The 17,255-nt window shown below is 40.9% G+C and overlaps 2 protein-coding genes across 2 annotated transcripts; both read left to right on the top strand.

Annotated features, from left to right (window-relative positions):
• The first annotated feature begins 417 nt into the window (after window positions 1-417).
• On the top strand, window positions 418-7,473 carry LOC311503807 (ADP-ribosyl cyclase/cyclic ADP-ribose hydrolase 1-like). The gene is made up of 4 exons (XM_084566681.1): window positions 418-668; window positions 1,907-2,033; window positions 2,123-2,258; window positions 3,244-7,473. The coding sequence occupies exons 1-4, from the start codon at window positions 511-513 to the stop codon at window positions 3,357-3,359; spliced, it is 537 nt and encodes a 178-aa protein (XP_084422807.1). The 5' UTR covers window positions 418-510; the 3' UTR covers window positions 3,360-7,473.
• Window positions 7,474-9,323: 1,850 nt separating this feature from the next.
• On the top strand, window positions 9,324-17,115 carry LOC311503291 (ADP-ribosyl cyclase/cyclic ADP-ribose hydrolase 1-like). Its single transcript, XM_084565934.1, has 8 exons — window positions 9,324-9,529; window positions 10,582-10,708; window positions 10,798-10,933; window positions 12,267-12,349; window positions 14,442-14,515; window positions 16,341-16,427; window positions 16,543-16,623; window positions 16,705-17,115. Exons 1-8 carry the CDS (start codon window positions 9,378-9,380, stop codon window positions 16,760-16,762), a joined length of 798 nt encoding a protein of 265 aa, XP_084422060.1. The 5' UTR covers window positions 9,324-9,377; the 3' UTR covers window positions 16,763-17,115.
• Window positions 17,116-17,255: the final 140 nt, after the last annotated feature.

The following is a 17,255-nucleotide window of genomic DNA, read 5'->3' as shown; positions in this document are numbered from 1 at the left end:
AAGATAACAACGTCCAAATCTTAGCCAGAGAAGACCGATGGTTTGAAAGAGGAGTAAAGGAAGTTCCTATTTAAACCTCAGACTTCCCACCAGTCCCCTAGAACTGAAGAAGCGACTCAGATGAGTGGTGAAACGTCTTCTCAAAAAAACTCTACAAGTCCAGTTGCCTTTTTTGAACCTTTTTTGGGTATACCATGACCTGGATGACTGAGAACCTTCACAGACATGAGTGATTCTACTTTCGTCCTGCTTCCAAAGTCTCCCATATATTTCCATGGCAACGCTTCTCCTCGGTCTCTGCGGATCTCTGCGCGTTCATCTGGACCAGAACGTGCTCACCTGATTGGAGGAGATGACCCGTGCGTCTCCGCGAGCCAGCCGCGTTCGTGCGCGCACAGCGATTGCCTCAATAAATAAACGTCCAGCTATCTCAGCGACAACAAACACGGGTCGCGTCGGCCTCACCTCTCTGATACTTCTTCTCTACTTTCACACTTGTTTCGCTTTTAAATGGAGCGCAAGCGGAAGAGACTCTGCCTCCTTCTAAGTGTCTTAGCCGTCATCATTATCATTATCGTCGCCGTTGTGCTGGGAGTAACGCTGAATCGGGACCAGGACCCAAACGATATTAAAACCATATTTCTCGAGAGGTGTGGGAAATTCAAAGAGTAAGTGTGATAGTTCTAACTGTTTACGTGCAGTTTATGGTATCTGAACCTGCTGATAAAGTGGGTCTCCTCACAAAAGACTAAACAGTTAAATGTAACCTGTGTTAAATATGTGTTATCATATATGGGAGACAGTTTATTAAGCTACTCTCAGAGTCTTGCAGTAAATTCCACTTTCACAGTTTAGTTTTTTGTTTATGAGGTTCTTTCTTGAAAAGTTCACCCTAAAAAGTCAAAAATGAATAGGACAAAACAATATTATTACTTAAGAATAATTGTAATTTAATGAACATGGATTGCCTTAGCAAGTACAGTTGTGCATGTTTGCATAAAGGGTGGTTAGTAAAATAGGAGCTGCCCTACAGAAAGTTTCCATGTTGATAAAATACTGATTTATAAGTATAATAATACTGATAAAATAGAATCACTGGGCAATCGGGGCCAAGTCAGTGATTCATAGATGACTCTCTCCTTATCGCAGTCTTCTGTTTGTTGGTGATCTCTGTCCACTGTGCATGCTCTGTTGTTTCTTTTCTGAATCACATAAAACCCCTTTCCCTGTATTAAGCCAATCTCCAGTGAAGGTACAGCTACTTTGTAGGGTGTTTTGATATAGTTTCTCTAAAATGATATTAACTTTATCTTGCATTTGAACCTAACGCTGATTATGTCATGACATCTGCGGGTGAACATGTCCGCAAAGTTGATGTGTTAGAGGCAGAAAAACTGGGAAAGTGGGTGGATTTGAACAACTTTGAACCAAGCTGCGATGGTGGGACAACCAGGCCGTAACATTTCCTAAACTGCAACTCCTGTGGGGTGTACCTGGTCTGCAGTGGGCAGAACTGGTCTAAGGGAGGGAAATCAGTATGCTTAGCAGGCTAACCGATGCATGAGGGGAGTGAAGGCTGGCCTGAAATTGCTGAAAAACTTCTGACAGAAAGGTGTCAGAGCACACAGTGCATGACAGTTTGTTCAGCCAGGGTGCTACCCCTCTCCAAGGATGAAAGTGCCTACAATGTGCATGTGAGCATCGAGCTGGACCACGGAGCAATGGAACAACATTACTGATCGGTGTAATTTATTTTATTTGCACAGTAAAAAGTAGAAAAACTACATGCATCGTTCCTTCAGCAAAACAGAAGCCTGTTTTTTTTGTAGAGTCATGTCACAGTCTGGGTCTAAAAATAAGCTTTTCCCATCAGACTAAGCCATAACACCTGCCTCTTATGTTCCAGATATAACTGTCAGAACTTATGGAGCACATTCACGCAAGCCTACGTCAATAAGGACCCTTGTAATGTTACCACAGAAGCCTACGACCCTTTCATTGCAGCAGCCCCCTTCAAACCAGCATGCAACAGAGTAAACTTCAATCACCTTATCCAGTCTTGTCGGTCATAATGAAGCTAATGTGTTTTACAATATGATACTGACTGTCTTTTGTGTGTTAGATGATGTTCTGGAGCAAAACAAGGGATGTGGTGCATGCTTTTACAGAGAAAAGGGATTGTTTTCTCACCATGGAGGACACTCTGCTGGGATCTGTGTTGGATAAGCTGACCTGGTGCGGAAAGGAGGGCAGCACTGGTAAGACTGTATACTGTCTGACTTTTCACATCAGATATGATGTCAGAGGTATTATATTTCAGGACTGTACTTAGATTTATGCAGAATAAAGCAGTTCAAGGCATGTCAAGGTCTGAAAACATCTTTGCACAGATAGTACTCAGAAATAAGGATATCTTGTTTTAAAACAATAAACAAGTACTGCCAGGTTCTGCGAAGGGGCTGATACACCAAACTGACTTAAAAAAACAAAGGCTGATTGTAATGTTGCATCATGTCGCCAAATGTCTGGACAAAGCTGTTGCACTTCTTGATCACACCACAAACAGTGCAGCTAACGGCTAGCTACGATCTGTGCATGCGTGAAAGGAAGTAACTCTCCATACCAGCAGGTGGCAGTAGTCTGTATTCATTATTCAACCGGAGAAATCAGAAGAGCTACTGTTAGCTGGGAGGCTAGGAAGTTAAGAAATTGCGCAGAGCTTCTCCTCAGATCGGATCAGTCGTTCTAAAGTTTATTCAGTTGAGATTATCACGTCTTCATAAAAATATCCCTGTATTTTAATGCTCAGATGAGATGAAGATGTAAAATCAGCAGAGCCTGTTTTCGTCACTTCTGTTTCTCGCGTCGTGCACTAGTTCGCTAAGCTGATCAGCCAATAACAACATCTCTAAAAACAGTCCAGAAGTCCAGAACGAGGTCCAGGCACTTAATGTTGTGTTGGTGTGTCACAGACTTAACACCACATTTAACTCATTTGATACTACGTTAAATACACACATGCTTTACTGCTGAGAGTTCACTATATTTTCTCATGCCTGCACACTAAATATGCCACTTCCACAAGCAGACAGGAAACAAGGGAAAACAAAGACTCATCAAATCTTGGGTTCCCTAGCAACCTTATGAAAGTGGTATCACTCCAGGAACTTGCTGTTGTTATGTCATATCTTGACGTCTTAGTTTACGTGAGTGGCTTACCAAATGCTTGACTTGTTGTCGTAGAAACATTGACGACCGGCTGCCCAGGATGGTCGGATTGTGAAAACAACCCTGTTCGCTCCTTTTGGAACTCAGCCTCAGCTGCTGTAAGTTATCAGCAAGTATTCACATGTCTCTGAGAAAAATATGACAGTCCTGCAGTGGAGCAGCAGTTAATAAGCAGGGGCGGACTGTGGGGGGCGGGCTGTCCCGGCAGTCATTGACAGACCAGCCCACTTCATGCACGGTGTGGGGAGCCAGCCAGCCGGCAACACAAGTTTCATGTACCTTGATGAAAAAAAAACATTTGATGTTGTTTTGGACCATAATCATATAGTAATCATTAACCTGAACCCTTAAAGAGCCTACAGTAAAATAATTACAGCAGTGTAGTGATTTTACAGCATGCAGTGATTTTAATGCAAACAGGTCATTGATACAATCAAATTTGGCCGACCAATTTGCCAGGCTGTTAGAACTGAATGACACTGACTGTCTACCATGAGTAAACCACTAGAAGGCAACATAATTACAACAATAAACCCATTTTGCTAAAAATGTTATTTAAAAATAGACAGCGCTGGCTCTCAATCCACCAAAGCTGTCTTGTACCGTTAGCGCAGTGTGATTGACAAGTGACAGCTGCAACAGCCTGAGGAAATGGGTGGGACTTCTGAAACAGAACCATAAATCTGGCTTAAGTAGTCAATCTGGTTTAAGTAGTCAAACTGGCAGCAAAACTGGTAAAGTAGCATAAGTCAGCTACTCAACTGTGTAATTACTTCTACGGAACATGGAAGAGGCTCATACATGTTAAGTCCTGTCCCCCAAATTCCTCCAAACAACCTGCTTATTTTCAAAACCATATATGACCACCAGATATGAAATCAGCCCGAAATTGTCAGTTGGATTAAGTACAGCTTGTTGTGGAACTGTTTGACTTAAAATAGGTTTTAAGGAAGATATAGGATCCTTAAAATGATGGCGACATTTGGACAGTACAACCCTTTTGATAATATGATCGCGTAACAGCTTTCAGCTTCCTGATATCAACCACAAAATAATAATTTCTCATGCACCCAGTATTTCATGTTAAGTAGGCCAACAAGCAAAGCAACCAAAAAGATTTTTAGCAGGACGGAGTTTAAATCTGAAGTGCATTTTTCTTCGTGTGTGCAGTTTGCAGAGGTGGCCTGTGGCGAAGTCACGGCAGTGCTTAACGGATCCATCGACACACCTTACAGTCCTACGAGGTATGTACAGTCAGGTCCATAAATATTGGGGTATCGACACAATTCTAATCTTTTTGGCTCTATACACCACCACAATGGATTTGAAATGAAACGAACAAGATGTGCTTTAACTGCAGACTTTCAGCTTTAATTTGAGGGTATTTACATCCAAATCAGGGGAACGGTGTAGGAGTTACAACAGTTTGTATATGTGCCACCAACTTTTTAAGGGACCAAAAGTAATGGGACAATTGGCTGCTCAGCCGTTCCATGGCCAGGTGTGTGTTATTCCCTCATTATCCCACTTACAAGGAGCAGATAAAAGGTCTAGAGTTCATTTCAAGTGTGCTATTTGCATTTGTTGCTGTCAACTCTCAATATGAGCTCCAAAGAGCTGTCACTATCAGTGAAGCAAGCCATCATTCGGCTGAAAAATCTAAACAAACCCATCAGAGAGATAGCAAAAACATTAGGTGTGGCCAAATCAACTGTCTGGAATATTCTTAAAAAGAAAGAACGCACCGATGAGCTCAGCAACACCAAAAGACCCGGAAGACCATGGAGAACAACTGTGGTGGATGACCGAAGAATTCTTTCCCTGGTGAACAAAACACCCTTCACAACAATTGGCCAGATCAAGAACACTCTCCAGGAGGTAGGTGTATGTGTGTCAAAGTCAACAATCAAGAGAAGAATTCACCAGAGTGAATACAGAGGGTTCACCACAAGATGTAAACCATTGGTGAGCCTCAAAAACAGGAAAGCTAGATTAGAGTTTGCCAAACAACATCTAAAAAAGCTTTCACAGTTCTGGAATAACATCCTATGGACAGGTGAGACAAAGAACAACTTGTACCAGAGTGATGGGAAGAGAAGAGTATGGAGAAGGAAAGGAACTGCTCATGATCCAAAGCATACCACCTCATCAGTGAAGCATGGTGGTGGTAGTGTCATGGCGTGGGCATGTATGGCTGCCAATGGAACTGGTTCCCTTGTATTTATTGATGATGTGACTGCTGACAAAAGCAGCAGGATGAATTCTGAAGTGTTTCGGGCAATATTATCTGCTCATATTCAGCCAAATGCTTCAGAACTCATTGGACGGCACTTCACAGTGCAGATGGACAATGACCCGAAGCATACTGCGAAAGCAACCAAAGAGTTTTTTAAGGCAAAGAAGTGGAATGTTATGCAATGGCCAAGTCAGTCACCTGACCTGAATCCTATTGAGCATGCATTTCACTTGCTGAAGACAAAACTGAAGGGAAAATGCCCCAAGAACAAGCAGGAACTGAAGACAGTTGCAGTAGAGGCCTGGCAGAGTATCACCAGGGATGAAACCCAGCATCTGGTGATGTCTGTGTGTTCCAGACTTCAGGCTGTAATTGACTGCAAAGGATTTGCAACCAAGTATTAAAAAGTGAAAGTTTGATTTATGATTGTTAATTTGTCCCATTACTTTTGGTCCCTTTAAAAAGTGGGAGGCACATATACAAACTGTTGTAATTCCTACACCGTTCACCTGATTTGGATGTAAATACCCTCAAATTAAAGCTGAAAGTCTGCAGTTAAAGCACATCTTGTTCATTTCATTTCAAATCCATTGTGGTGGTGTATAGAGCCAAAAAGATTAGAATTGTGTCGATGTCCCAATATTTATGGACCTGACTGTAGTACATCCAAATACAAAGCTAAGACAAAGGCCACTTGACTAGTTAGAATTTTCTTGAAGACGACACATCACTCATCCCAGCGTCTTCTTCAGTTCTAAGTGACTGGTGGGGAGTTCAGGGTTTGTTCCGTGAAACATCTCTGAAACTCATATGGCTAAGATATGTTAAGGACACAATCCACATCTGCCATTGGAGATTAACCTATCGCTATCCCAACCCAAGGGATGTCTCAGTTCACCTCACCAATTCAGAGAAGTTTTTCTTCTCAAGCTAAAATGTGGACATTGTTGTCTTCAATAGAGTATCCCTTTTCTTTCAGGTGTAGGAGTGTAGAACTGACTCGTGTTGTGAGCCGTGCAAGGGGATGTTTTGTTTCCCTAATGTACAAGTCTGAGCATTCCTCATTGCACTAATCTGCATAAACTACATTGTTCTTGTTCTTTTGCCGGGGTGTTTTGTCCTTTTGGTGAACAAGCTTCTGCCTCAGTTTGTTGCTGGGCTTTAAATAATTTTTGAAAATTCTACCCAAGCCATGTAAGGGGTGTTTTATTTTTCATTCAGAACTGAAGAAGTCACCTGGATAAGTAGGAAGTCCAGTTGCCTTTGTTTAGCTTTGTTTTTTATATGTCCTACAAGGTAGGCTCTGCACTGACTCTGCTCCTGTGACAGTTTTAATGAGAAGAAGTAGCAAAGAAATGTCAGACAGTGACACAGTGAGCACAGTGACAGACAAACAAAAGATGTAAGCCTGTTTTAAGTGAGTCAGATACAAACCAACGTGAGCGCTGTAGACTAAACCACTAACAACAACTAAATTTATCCAGGCTAACTTCACAGTGCATATTAATCAGTTGCATATGGATAGCAGCGCAGAGTTTGTTCTTGTTCTTGCAGCTGAATAATTTTGTTAGTAATCCAAGTTGAGGATGAAAACTAAAAAGGACACAGGATCTGTTTTTGATGTTTTATCTGTTGAAAAGTACAGTCTCTCTCTTTTTATATCTGCCTTGTGAAGCACTGCCCCTGCTGACTTTGATAAGTCATATATAAATACACCCACATTATTATTATAAAAGGCTAAATGTCATTCTTAAAAAACATGTTGCTATAAGGAGGAGGCTGTGTTCTTTCTCTGTACGATCAGAGTTTTGTTTTTCCGTGCCTCATATTTGGGTATTAAAGTACCAGTGTGCGGGTTTCAGTGGCATCTAGTGGTGAGACTGAACATTGCAACCAAATTGATACCCCTCCCAAATCTAAACATGTACAGTGTATAACCCGCTCTACCACTGAGCCACAGCGACCCAATTCAAATACGGGATTAAAAAAGAAATTGGTTTCTTGTCACTGAGTACTATACATAGTTTTGTCCGAAATAAGGTGTCCTCCAGAAACTCCATACCTTCCAGAGCATTTCATAAACATGCAGTATTGTTGTTTTTTTTTTTAAAAAACTGTCAGAAAATAAAAATCTTCTCTGTATTCTTCTCTGTGTCAAGTCAGCATTAAATATTCATGTCTCTGCTCTGAATCTGTTTCATAATATATCTAGGAGCTAGCTCTCTCTATCCAGTTTCTCTTAAATTTTGCAAGAGGAGAACTGTCCATTAATTCATTATGCAGTGGCTAAATGTGATACTCTCAGAGATTACCACCAATCATTTAATTTTAGGAACAATTTAAACATGTAACAAGTGAGAAAACTGTCGTTGTGTGTGGCTGTTTTCTAAACTGTTCTGTTCTATTTTGGCCATCAGTGTTTTTGCAACCATTGAGGTGAAGGAGTTAAACTCCACCAAGGTGCAAAGCCTGACTGTTGTCCTGGTTATACAGAAGAACGCTGTGTAAGATTATTTTCTATTTGTACACAAGATTAGCAATGATGTTCATTAACCAATATCAAGAACTCATCCGATCTTAAACTTTCTGCATTATTTCTGCTTCTTCAGGACAAACTGTACCAATCCATCTTTGGAGAATTTAAAGAATGACCTGGGTGAAATACAGTATAAGTGCAAAGAAGTGCCTGAGTAAGTGTAATGTGTGTAAGAGAAACTATTGTATGTTTCTGTCCTCACACATTAGAACTGAATTTGTTATTCTTCCGGCAGGTCTCAGATTCAGGAGTGTGCCTCTAATCCAGAGAAACCCTGTGGATCCTGTTGGTGAAAATGTCAGATTAGTGTGTCAAGACACGAAACAGTATTCTTATAGCATATGGGTCTTTCAACACACTATTTGGATTTTATTACGGCAGATCTTTGCACGAGTGTAATCAGTTCCAAACGTAACTGAAGCCAGGGCAGCCTCCAGGCTACAGCACAGTAATAACTATCTGTAAATAACTGTAAATATTCCTGTGAGCCAGTTTGAAATAATGGTTCTGTCTTTTTACATTATGACAGTTTTATTTTTGTGAAATGGGGAAAATCTTTTAATTAAATTGTGATAAATGTCATGTAGGATAAAATATCACCGCTGCTATCTATGTTCAGCTGATGATCTAATTTGTATTTGCTGACAGATTTTGACAGATTAAAATGTCAGTTTTGTTTATCACATAACCATGTACATTAGTCTAATCATTTAGTTACTGTTAACTGTTAAAAATATATTAAATGGTAGTGACTAACATATCTCGCAAAGTTTCATACCAAGTGCCAATGGGCTACTATAGTATATGAAAAAAATATCTGAGTACAATTCAGTTTTGTATTGTCTTTAGTAGTTTACAGTAAACTGAAAAAAAATCTGAAAGGTAATCCCAGATAATCTTTTTTGGTCCATAATAGGCTAAAAATATGATAAATGTTGTTATTATTGGTTAAAATAGAATACCAATATTATAAAGAACCATTCTTTAATTCTCTGGGGCATATTTGCAGCTGTCATTTTATTTTGAAGTTACTGCTGCATGTTTACTGTAGTAAACAATTGAATGAATGTCTTTTACTTGTAACTGAGTGATTCTACTTTCCTCCTGCTTCCAAAGTCTCCATATATTTCCATGGCAACGCTTCTCCTCGGTCTCTGCGCACCTCGGCACGTTCATCTGGACCAGAACGTGCTCGTCTCCTGATTGGAGGAGATGAGCCGTGCGTCTCCGCGAGCCAGCCGAGTTTGTGCGCGCACAGCGGTTGCGCGTCTCCATAAATAAACGTCCAGAGCTCGAGTGTCTTCTTATCGACAACAAACACGGGTCGCGTCGGCCTCAAATCTCTGACACTTGCTTTCACACTTGTTTCGCTTTTAAATGGAGCGCAAGCGGAGGAGACTCTGCCTCCTTCTAGGTGTCTTAGCCGTCATCATTATTATTATCGTCGCCGTTGTCCTGGGACTAACGCTGAATCGGGACCAGGACCCAGTTAAACCGATATTTCTCGAGAGGTGTGGGAAATTCAAAGAGTAAGTGTGATAGTTTTAACTGTTTATATGCAGTTTATGGTATCTGAACCTGCTGATAAAGTGGGTCTCCTCACAAAAGACTAAACAGTTAAATGTAACCTGTGTTAAATTATTCTATAAGGGAGACAGTTTATTAAGCTACTCTCAGAGTCTTGCAGTGAATTCCACTTTCACAGTTTAGTTTTTTGTTTATGAGGTTCTTTCTTGAAAAGTTCACCCTAAAAAGACAAAAATTAAAAGGACAAATCAATATTATTATATAAGAATAATTGTAATTTAATTAACATGGCTCGCCTTGGCAAGTACAGTTGTGCAAGGGTGGTTAGTAAAATAGGAGCTGCCCTACATAGAGTTTCCATGTCATACTGATAAAGTAGAATCACTGGGCAATCGGGGCCAAGTCAATGATTCATAGACGACCCTCTCTTTAACGCAATCTTCTGTTTGTTGGTGATCTCTGTCCACTGTGCATGCTCTGCGGTTTCTTTTCTGAATCACATAAAACCCTTTTTCCTGTATTTAGCCAATCTCCAGTGAAGGTACAGCTACTTTTTTAAGGGTGTTTTAATATAGTTTCTTTAAAATTATATTAACTTTATCTTGCATTTGAACCTAACGCTGATTATGTCATGACATCTGTCAGTGAATCTGCGGGTGGACATGTTGTCAGTTGATGTGTTAGAGGCAGGAAAACTGGGAAAGTGGGTGATTTGTTGTGGGTTTGAGCAATTTTGGCAAGAACCAAGCTGCAATGGTAAGACAACCAGGCCGTAGCATTTCTAAAACTGCAACTCCTGTGAGGTGTTCCTGGTCTGCAGTGGTCAGAACTGGTCTAAGGGAGGAAAATCAGTATGCTTAGCAGGCTAACAGATGCATGAGGGGAGTGAAGGCTGGCCTGAAATTTCTGAAAAACTTTATCCTGGTTCTGATAGAAAGGTGTCAGTGCCTACAATGTGCATGTGAGCATTGAGCTGGACCACGGAGCAATAGAAGATGCTGGTCTGGTCTGATGAATCACGTTTTCTTCTTAACACCTGCCTCTTATGTTCCAGTTATGACTGTCAGAACTTATGGAGCACATTCAAGCAAGCCTACGTCAATAAGGACCCTTGTAAGGTTCCCACAGAAGCCTATGATCCTCTCATTGCAGCAGCCCCCTTCAAACCAGCATGCAACAGAGTAAACGTCAATCACCTTATCCAGTCTTATCAGTCATAATGAAGCTAATGTGTTTTACAATGTGATACTGACTGTGTTTTGTGTGTTAGATGATGTTCTGGAGCAAAACAAAGGATGCAGTGCACGATTTTACTGAGAAAAGGGATTGTTTTGTCACCTTGGAGGACACTCTTCTGGGATCTGTGTTGGATAACCTGACCTGGTGCGGAAAGGAGGGCAGCACTGGTAAGACTGTATACTGTCTGACTTTTCACATAAATGTCAGAGGTGTTATATTTCAGGACTGTGCTTACATTTATGCAGAATAAAACAGTTCAAGGCATGTCAAGGTCTGAAAACATCTTTGCACAGACAGTACTCAGAAATAAGGAGAAACCTGCTAAACGTGTTTTCCATATCTTGTTTTAAAACGATAAACAAGTACTGCAAGGTTCTGCGAAGGGGCCGATACGCCAAAATGACTTAAAAAAAAAAAGGCTGATTGTGATGTTGCATTATGTCGCAAAATGTCTGGACAAACAGTGCAGCTAACGGCTCGCTACGATCTGTGCATGCGTGAACGGAAATAACTCTCCATACCAGCAGGTGGCAGTAGTCTGTATTCGTGATTCAACCAGGGAAATCAGAAGAGCTACTACTAACTGGGAGGCTAGGAAATTGAAAAATTGCGCAGAGCCTCTCCTGATTCGCACTGATCAGTTGTTCTAAAGTTTATTCAGTTAAGATTGTCATGTCTTAAAAAAAAATATCCGTGTATTTTAATGCTCAGATGAGATGAAGATGTAAAATCAGCAGAGCCTGTTTTCGTCACTTTCGTCGAGCTCCTCATCCGCATACTCTGGCTCAAAGCGGTAAGGATGTCCATCATAAACAAAGTCGTCGTCCACAACCTTAGAATCAGAAAAATGTTCAACCATGTTGCAAAACACTAGCAGTAGCAAATTACAGGTAAACAAGCTGCACACGGCGCTCAGAGATGACATCATCCAGGTCAGAGGTTAGTAGGTCAATCTACAGACCCGGATGATGATAACAGGTAACTCAGGACTCAACGGGGAATAGCACTAGCGTAGCATAACAAAATATTGGTGAAATGAAATTGGTTCGCGTCAGATAATGCGTTATTTAGAAGCTGCGTTTCGGTGCCCCATTCACTCCCAGTATATGGATATATGCGGTGCTCCGCTGGAGCAATAGCTAACCAAAGTTATATGAGTGAGTAAACGATCGTATTATATGCCAGAAACAAGGTCCATGTTGTAATAAACGGTAGTTCCCCTTTAACACCACATTTAACTCATTTGATACTATGTTAAATACACACATGCTTTACTGCTGAGAGTTCACTTAATTTTCTCATGCCTGCACTCTCAATAAGCCACTTCTACACGTAGACAGGAAACAAGGGAAAACAAGACTCATCAAATCTTGGGTTCCCTACCAACCTTATGAAAGTGGTATCACTCCAGGAAGTTACTGCTTCTCAGAGTTGTTATGTTATAGCTTGATGTCTTAGTTTACGTGACTTGCTTACCAAATGTGTGACTTGTTGTTGTAGAAACATTCACGACCGGCTGCCCAGGATGGTCGGACTGCGAAAACAACCCTGTTCGCTCCTTTTGGAACTCAGCCTCAGCTGCTGTAAGTTATCAGCAAGTATTCACATGTCTCTGAGAAAAATACGACAGTCCTGCGGTGGAGCAGCAGTAAAAGTTACACATATGTGAGCCATAAGGTACAACAAATCTCTCCAGAGTATAAGTGATTATGATGGAGAGGAGAAAAGAAAAAGGGTCACACTGTGCTGGTTCTTCATCAATGAGGCTTTGTGCTGGTCTCCATGGAGCCACATAGCGTAGCTCTCTCCTGAGTGAGCAGTAGGCCCACACACTCAGAGGAGCCCTGGTTCGGTTTAGTTTGGATTGGCTGGAGTTTATTCTGTTACACAACTACTTTGAATTGACTTTTCCATATATTCTACAGAACACCCAAACAATATTCATGCCCCAGTCATACACAAGAAGCAGTTCAAAGTGCAAAGTGTAGAAAAACTAAAATTATAACAACAAGATGTGTTTTGACCGAGTCTTATATTTAAAACAGTCCTCCATATTTTTGGAGCATAAGCTTGGCATATTCTCCCACAACAGATGTACGCAGAGCCGATACTGTTGTTAGCATATATATATTTGTGCACTGTTGTGTCGGCATTGTTCTGCAATTATGCCGTTAAAACGCTAGTCCGCAACTACTTAGCCTACATTCCCGGGGGAGGTGTCCTTGGGGCCACGGGTTGGATCTGAAACAGAAACATAAATCTGGCTTTAAAGACCTGTAGGCTGCAGGAAAAGTGACAACCTGTGAAACGTCTAAACACTAAAGCCCAAATTATGCTTCCGCGTTGACACAGCGCGTCCGTGCGTACGGACCTATTACGGACCTATTGCGTCCTTGCGGACCCCCGTGCGTCCTACGCAAGGGCCAGACGCGCACCTCCCAAAAATCCTCGACGCGCGTCGAGGCGACGCAACAGCAACGCAGCAGCAACGCAGCGGCATTGGCTGTGATTGGTCCGCTAACTACATCCGCTGGAGACCGCTTTTCCGGTTTCCACTCATAAACATCATTGTCTCCTTTGTCGTGCCCTAATTTGCAAAAGTAGTATTTCTTCCTCTGCTTCAATAATTTGGAGCTCCAACGCCAGTCTCTCTGTCTCGGTGTCCATCGTACACTGTGACTACGGCAAAAGCCAGAAGGTAAATAACGAGGCGAGATAGTCACAAGAGTCTGGTCGGTCGGTCACAAAAAATCATAGCGCCCTCTACCGGTGTGGCATGCATTTCGACACATAAACCCCACGCAGAACCATCACGGTCTCACGACTGCGTCCGAGCAACTGCGTGGCCATTGCGTGACCATTGCGTGATCACTACGCGGAAGCATAATCGAACCTTAAAGGGGTACTTCCAGGTTCCGTAAAAGGACAGACACATCAAACGGACATCAAAGAACTACCAGCAACAAAGGCGACTGTGGCGTCACCTCACATCGACTGTGCCTAGACAAAAAGTTTCACTTGAGCACAATGCAAAGACTACAACCAGTGGCCAGCTACCATATATGTGCCTCTGTGAAAGGAAACAAGTTTTTATACGCTTTATATATCTTTATATACGCTGAACTTTTTTGATCCTAATTTGTGACATAAATTACGTTCATGATAATTTTGTCAGTCAGGGAAGTCAGTCTGTTGTAAAATCGTTTATGTCTAACCCTTTCAAAATACTAAGAAGTAGTCAAACTGGCAAAATTGGTAAATTGTCAGCTACTCAACTGCATAATTAATTCTATGGAAAATGGAAGAGCCTCATTCATGTTAAGTCCTGTCAGCCAAATTCCTCCAAACAACCTGCTTATTATCAAAACCATACCAGATATGACATCAGCCCAAAGTCGTCAGTTGAATTAAGTACAGCTTGTTGTGGAACTGTTTGACTTAAAATAGGTTTGGATGGTAGCAAATCAAAGGAAGATAGGATCTTTAAAATGATGGCGACATTTGGACAGTACAACCCTTCTGATAATATGATGGCGTAACAGCTTTCAGCTTCCTGATATCAACCACAAAATAATAATTTCTCATACATCCAGTATTTCACAAGCAAAGCAACCAAAAAGATTTTTTAGCAGGACGGAGTTTAAATCTGAAGTGCATTTTTCTTCCTGTGTGCAGTTTGCAGAGGTGGCCTGTGGCCAAGTCACAGCAATGCTTAACGGATCCATCGACACACCTTACAGTCCTACGAGGTATGTATGTGAAGATGCTCAGTCACCCAGGACATAGTACATCCAAATACAAAGCTAAGACAAAGGCAACTTGACTAGTTAGAATTTTCTTGAAGACGTTCTTCAGTTCTAAGTGACTGGTGGGGAGTTTAGGGTTTGTTCTGTGGAACATCTCTGAAACTCATATGGCTAAGTTATGTTAAGGACACAGTCCACACCTGCCATTGGAGATTAACCTATTGCTATCCTCCTTTTGTACAATATGTGAATGGGGGTGAAAGTATAGATGTTATGGCTATAGACTGTAAGTGGCATACAAGAGATGTCTCGGTTCAGCTCACCAATTCAGAGATTAGTTTTTCTTCTCAAGCTAAAATGTGGACATTGTTGTCTTCAATAGAGTGTCCCTTGTCCTTCAGGTGTAGGAGTGCAGACCTGACTCCTGTTGTGAGCCATGCATTTATGAAGGGGATGTTTTGTTTCCCAAATGTACAAGTCTGAGCATTCCTCATTGCACTAATCTGCATAAACTACATTGTTCTTGTTCTTTTGCCGGGGTGTTTTGTCCTTTTGGTGAACAAGTTTCTGCCTCAGTTTGTTGCTGGGCTTTAAATAATTTTTTTAAATTGTACCCAAGTCATGTAAGGGGTGTTTTGTTTTTCATTCAGAACTGAAGAAGTCACCTGGATAAGTGGGTCCAGTTGCCTTTGTTTAGCTTTGTTTTTTATATGTCCTACAAGGTAGGCTCTGCACCAGCTCTGCTCCTGTGACAGTTTTAATGAGAAGAAGTAGCAAAGAAATGTCAGACAGTGACACAGTGAGCACAGTGACAGACAAACAAAAGATGTAAGCCTGTTTTAAGTGAGTCAGATACAAACCAACGTGAGCGCTGTAGACTAAACCACTAACAACAACTAAATTTATCCAGGCTAACTTCACAGTGCATATTAATCAGTTGCATATGGATAGCAGCGCAGAGTTTGTTCTTGTTCTTGCAGCTGAATAATTTTGTTAGTAATCCAAGTTGAGGATGAAAACTAAAAAGGACACAGGATCTGTTTTTGATGTTTTATCTGTTGAAAAGTACAGTCTCTCTCTTTTTATATCTGCCTTGTGAAGCACTGCCCCTGCTGACTTTGATAAGTCATATATAAATACACCCACATTATTATTATAAAAGGCTAAATGTCATTCTTAAAAAACATGTTGCTATAAGGAGGAGGCTGTGTTCTTTCTCTGTACAATCAGAGTTTTTTTTTTTCGTGCCTCGTATTTGGGTATTAAAGTACCAGTGTGCGGGTTTCAGTGGCATCTAGTGGTGAGACTGAACATTGCAACCAAATTGATACCCCTCCCAAATCTAAACATGTACAGTGTATAACCCGCTCTACCACTGAGCCACAGCCACCCAATTCAAATAAGGAAAGAAATCAAAAAAGAAATTGGTTTCTTGTCACTGACTACTATATATGATTTTGTCTAAAAGAAGATGTCCTCCAGAAGCTCCATACCTTCCAGAACATTTCAGGAACATACAGTATTGTTTGTTTTTTTAAAAATCTTTTCTGTATTCTCCTCTGTATCAAGTGAGTGTTAAATATTCATGTCTCTGCTCTGAATCTGTTTCATAATTTTTCAAGGAGCTAGCCTTGTCTATCCAGTTTCTCTTAAATTTTGCAAGAGGAGAACTGTCCATTAATTCATTATGCAGTGACTAAATGTGATACTGAATCTCAGAGATTACCACAGATCATTTAACTTTAGGAACAATTTAAACATGTAACAAGTGAGAAAATTGTCGTGTGTGGCTGTTTTCTAAGCTGTTCTCTTCTGTTTTGGCCATCAGTATTTTTGCAAGCATCGAGGTGAAGAGGTTTAACTCCACCAGGGTGCAAAGCCTGACTGTTGTCCTGGTTATGCAGAAGAACGCTGTGTAAGCTTTTTTGCTATTTGTACACAAGATTAGCAAGGATGTTCACTAACCAATATCAAGAACTCTAAACACAAATCGTGACCTTAAACTTTCTGCATTATTACTGCTTCTTCAGGGCAAACTGCACCAATGCATCTTTCAAGAATTTAAAGAACGACCTGGGTGAAATACAGTATGAGTGCAAAGAAGTGCCTGAGTAAGTGTAACGTGTGTACGAGAAACTAATGTATGTTTCTGTCCTCACACATTAGAACTGAATTTGTTATTCTTCCTGCAGGTCTCAGATCCAGGAGTGTGCCTCTCATCCAGAGAAACCCTGTGGATCCTGTTGGTGAAAATGTCAGATTATTGTGTTAAGACACGACACAGTTAGCCCGGCATGGCCACACTGTATTCTTATAGCATATGAGTCTTGCAACACACCATTTGGATTTTATTACAGCAGATCTTTGCACGAGTGTAATCAGTTCCAAACGTAACTGAAGCCAAGGCAGCGTCCAGGCTACAGCACAGTAATAACTATCTGTAAATAACTGTAAATATTCCCGTGAGCCAGTTTGAAATAATGGTTCAGTCTTTTTACATTATGACAGTTTTATTTTTGTGTAATGGGGAAAATCTTTTAATTAAATTGTGATAAATGTCATGTAGGATAAAATATCACCGCTGCTATCCATGTTCAGCTGATGATCTCATTCGTATTTGGTGACAGATTTTATTGTTTTTTTAAATAAAAAAACAACAAAATGTCAGTTTGTAAAAAATAGCCTCTGGTTTTTGAAATTTTTGTTTATCACATAACCATGTACATTAAGCTAATCATTCAGT

This window comes from Chelon labrosus (genome assembly GCF_963514085.1).
Source record: "Chelon labrosus genome assembly, chromosome: 18".
NCBI classification, from domain to species: Eukaryota; Metazoa; Chordata; class Actinopteri; order Mugiliformes; family Mugilidae; genus Chelon; species Chelon labrosus.
The sequence above is the reverse complement of the archived record's forward strand: the minus strand, read 5'-3'. Positions and strand labels throughout refer to the sequence as shown.

Excerpts from the sequence above, each read along its gene's own strand:
- LOC311503807 (XM_084566681.1), top strand. The coding sequence starts at position 511 with ATGGAGCGCAAGCGGAAGAGACTCTGCCTCCTTCTAAGTGTCTTAGCC. Across the intron at positions 669-1,906 it reads AGGTGTGGGAAATTCAAAGA|ATATAACTGTCAGAACTTAT; the intron begins GTAAGTGTGATA and ends CTTATGTTCCAG. Across the intron at positions 2,259-3,243 it reads CGGAAAGGAGGGCAGCACTG|AAACATTGACGACCGGCTGC; the intron begins GTAAGACTGTAT and ends TTGTTGTCGTAG.
- LOC311503291 (XM_084565934.1), top strand. The coding sequence starts at position 9,378 with ATGGAGCGCAAGCGGAGGAGACTCTGCCTCCTTCTAGGTGTCTTAGCC. Across the intron at positions 12,350-14,441 it reads GGAACTCAGCCTCAGCTGCT|TTTGCAGAGGTGGCCTGTGG; the intron begins GTAAGTTATCAG and ends TCCTGTGTGCAG. Across the intron at positions 16,428-16,542 it reads GTTATGCAGAAGAACGCTGT|GGCAAACTGCACCAATGCAT; the intron begins GTAAGCTTTTTT and ends CTGCTTCTTCAG.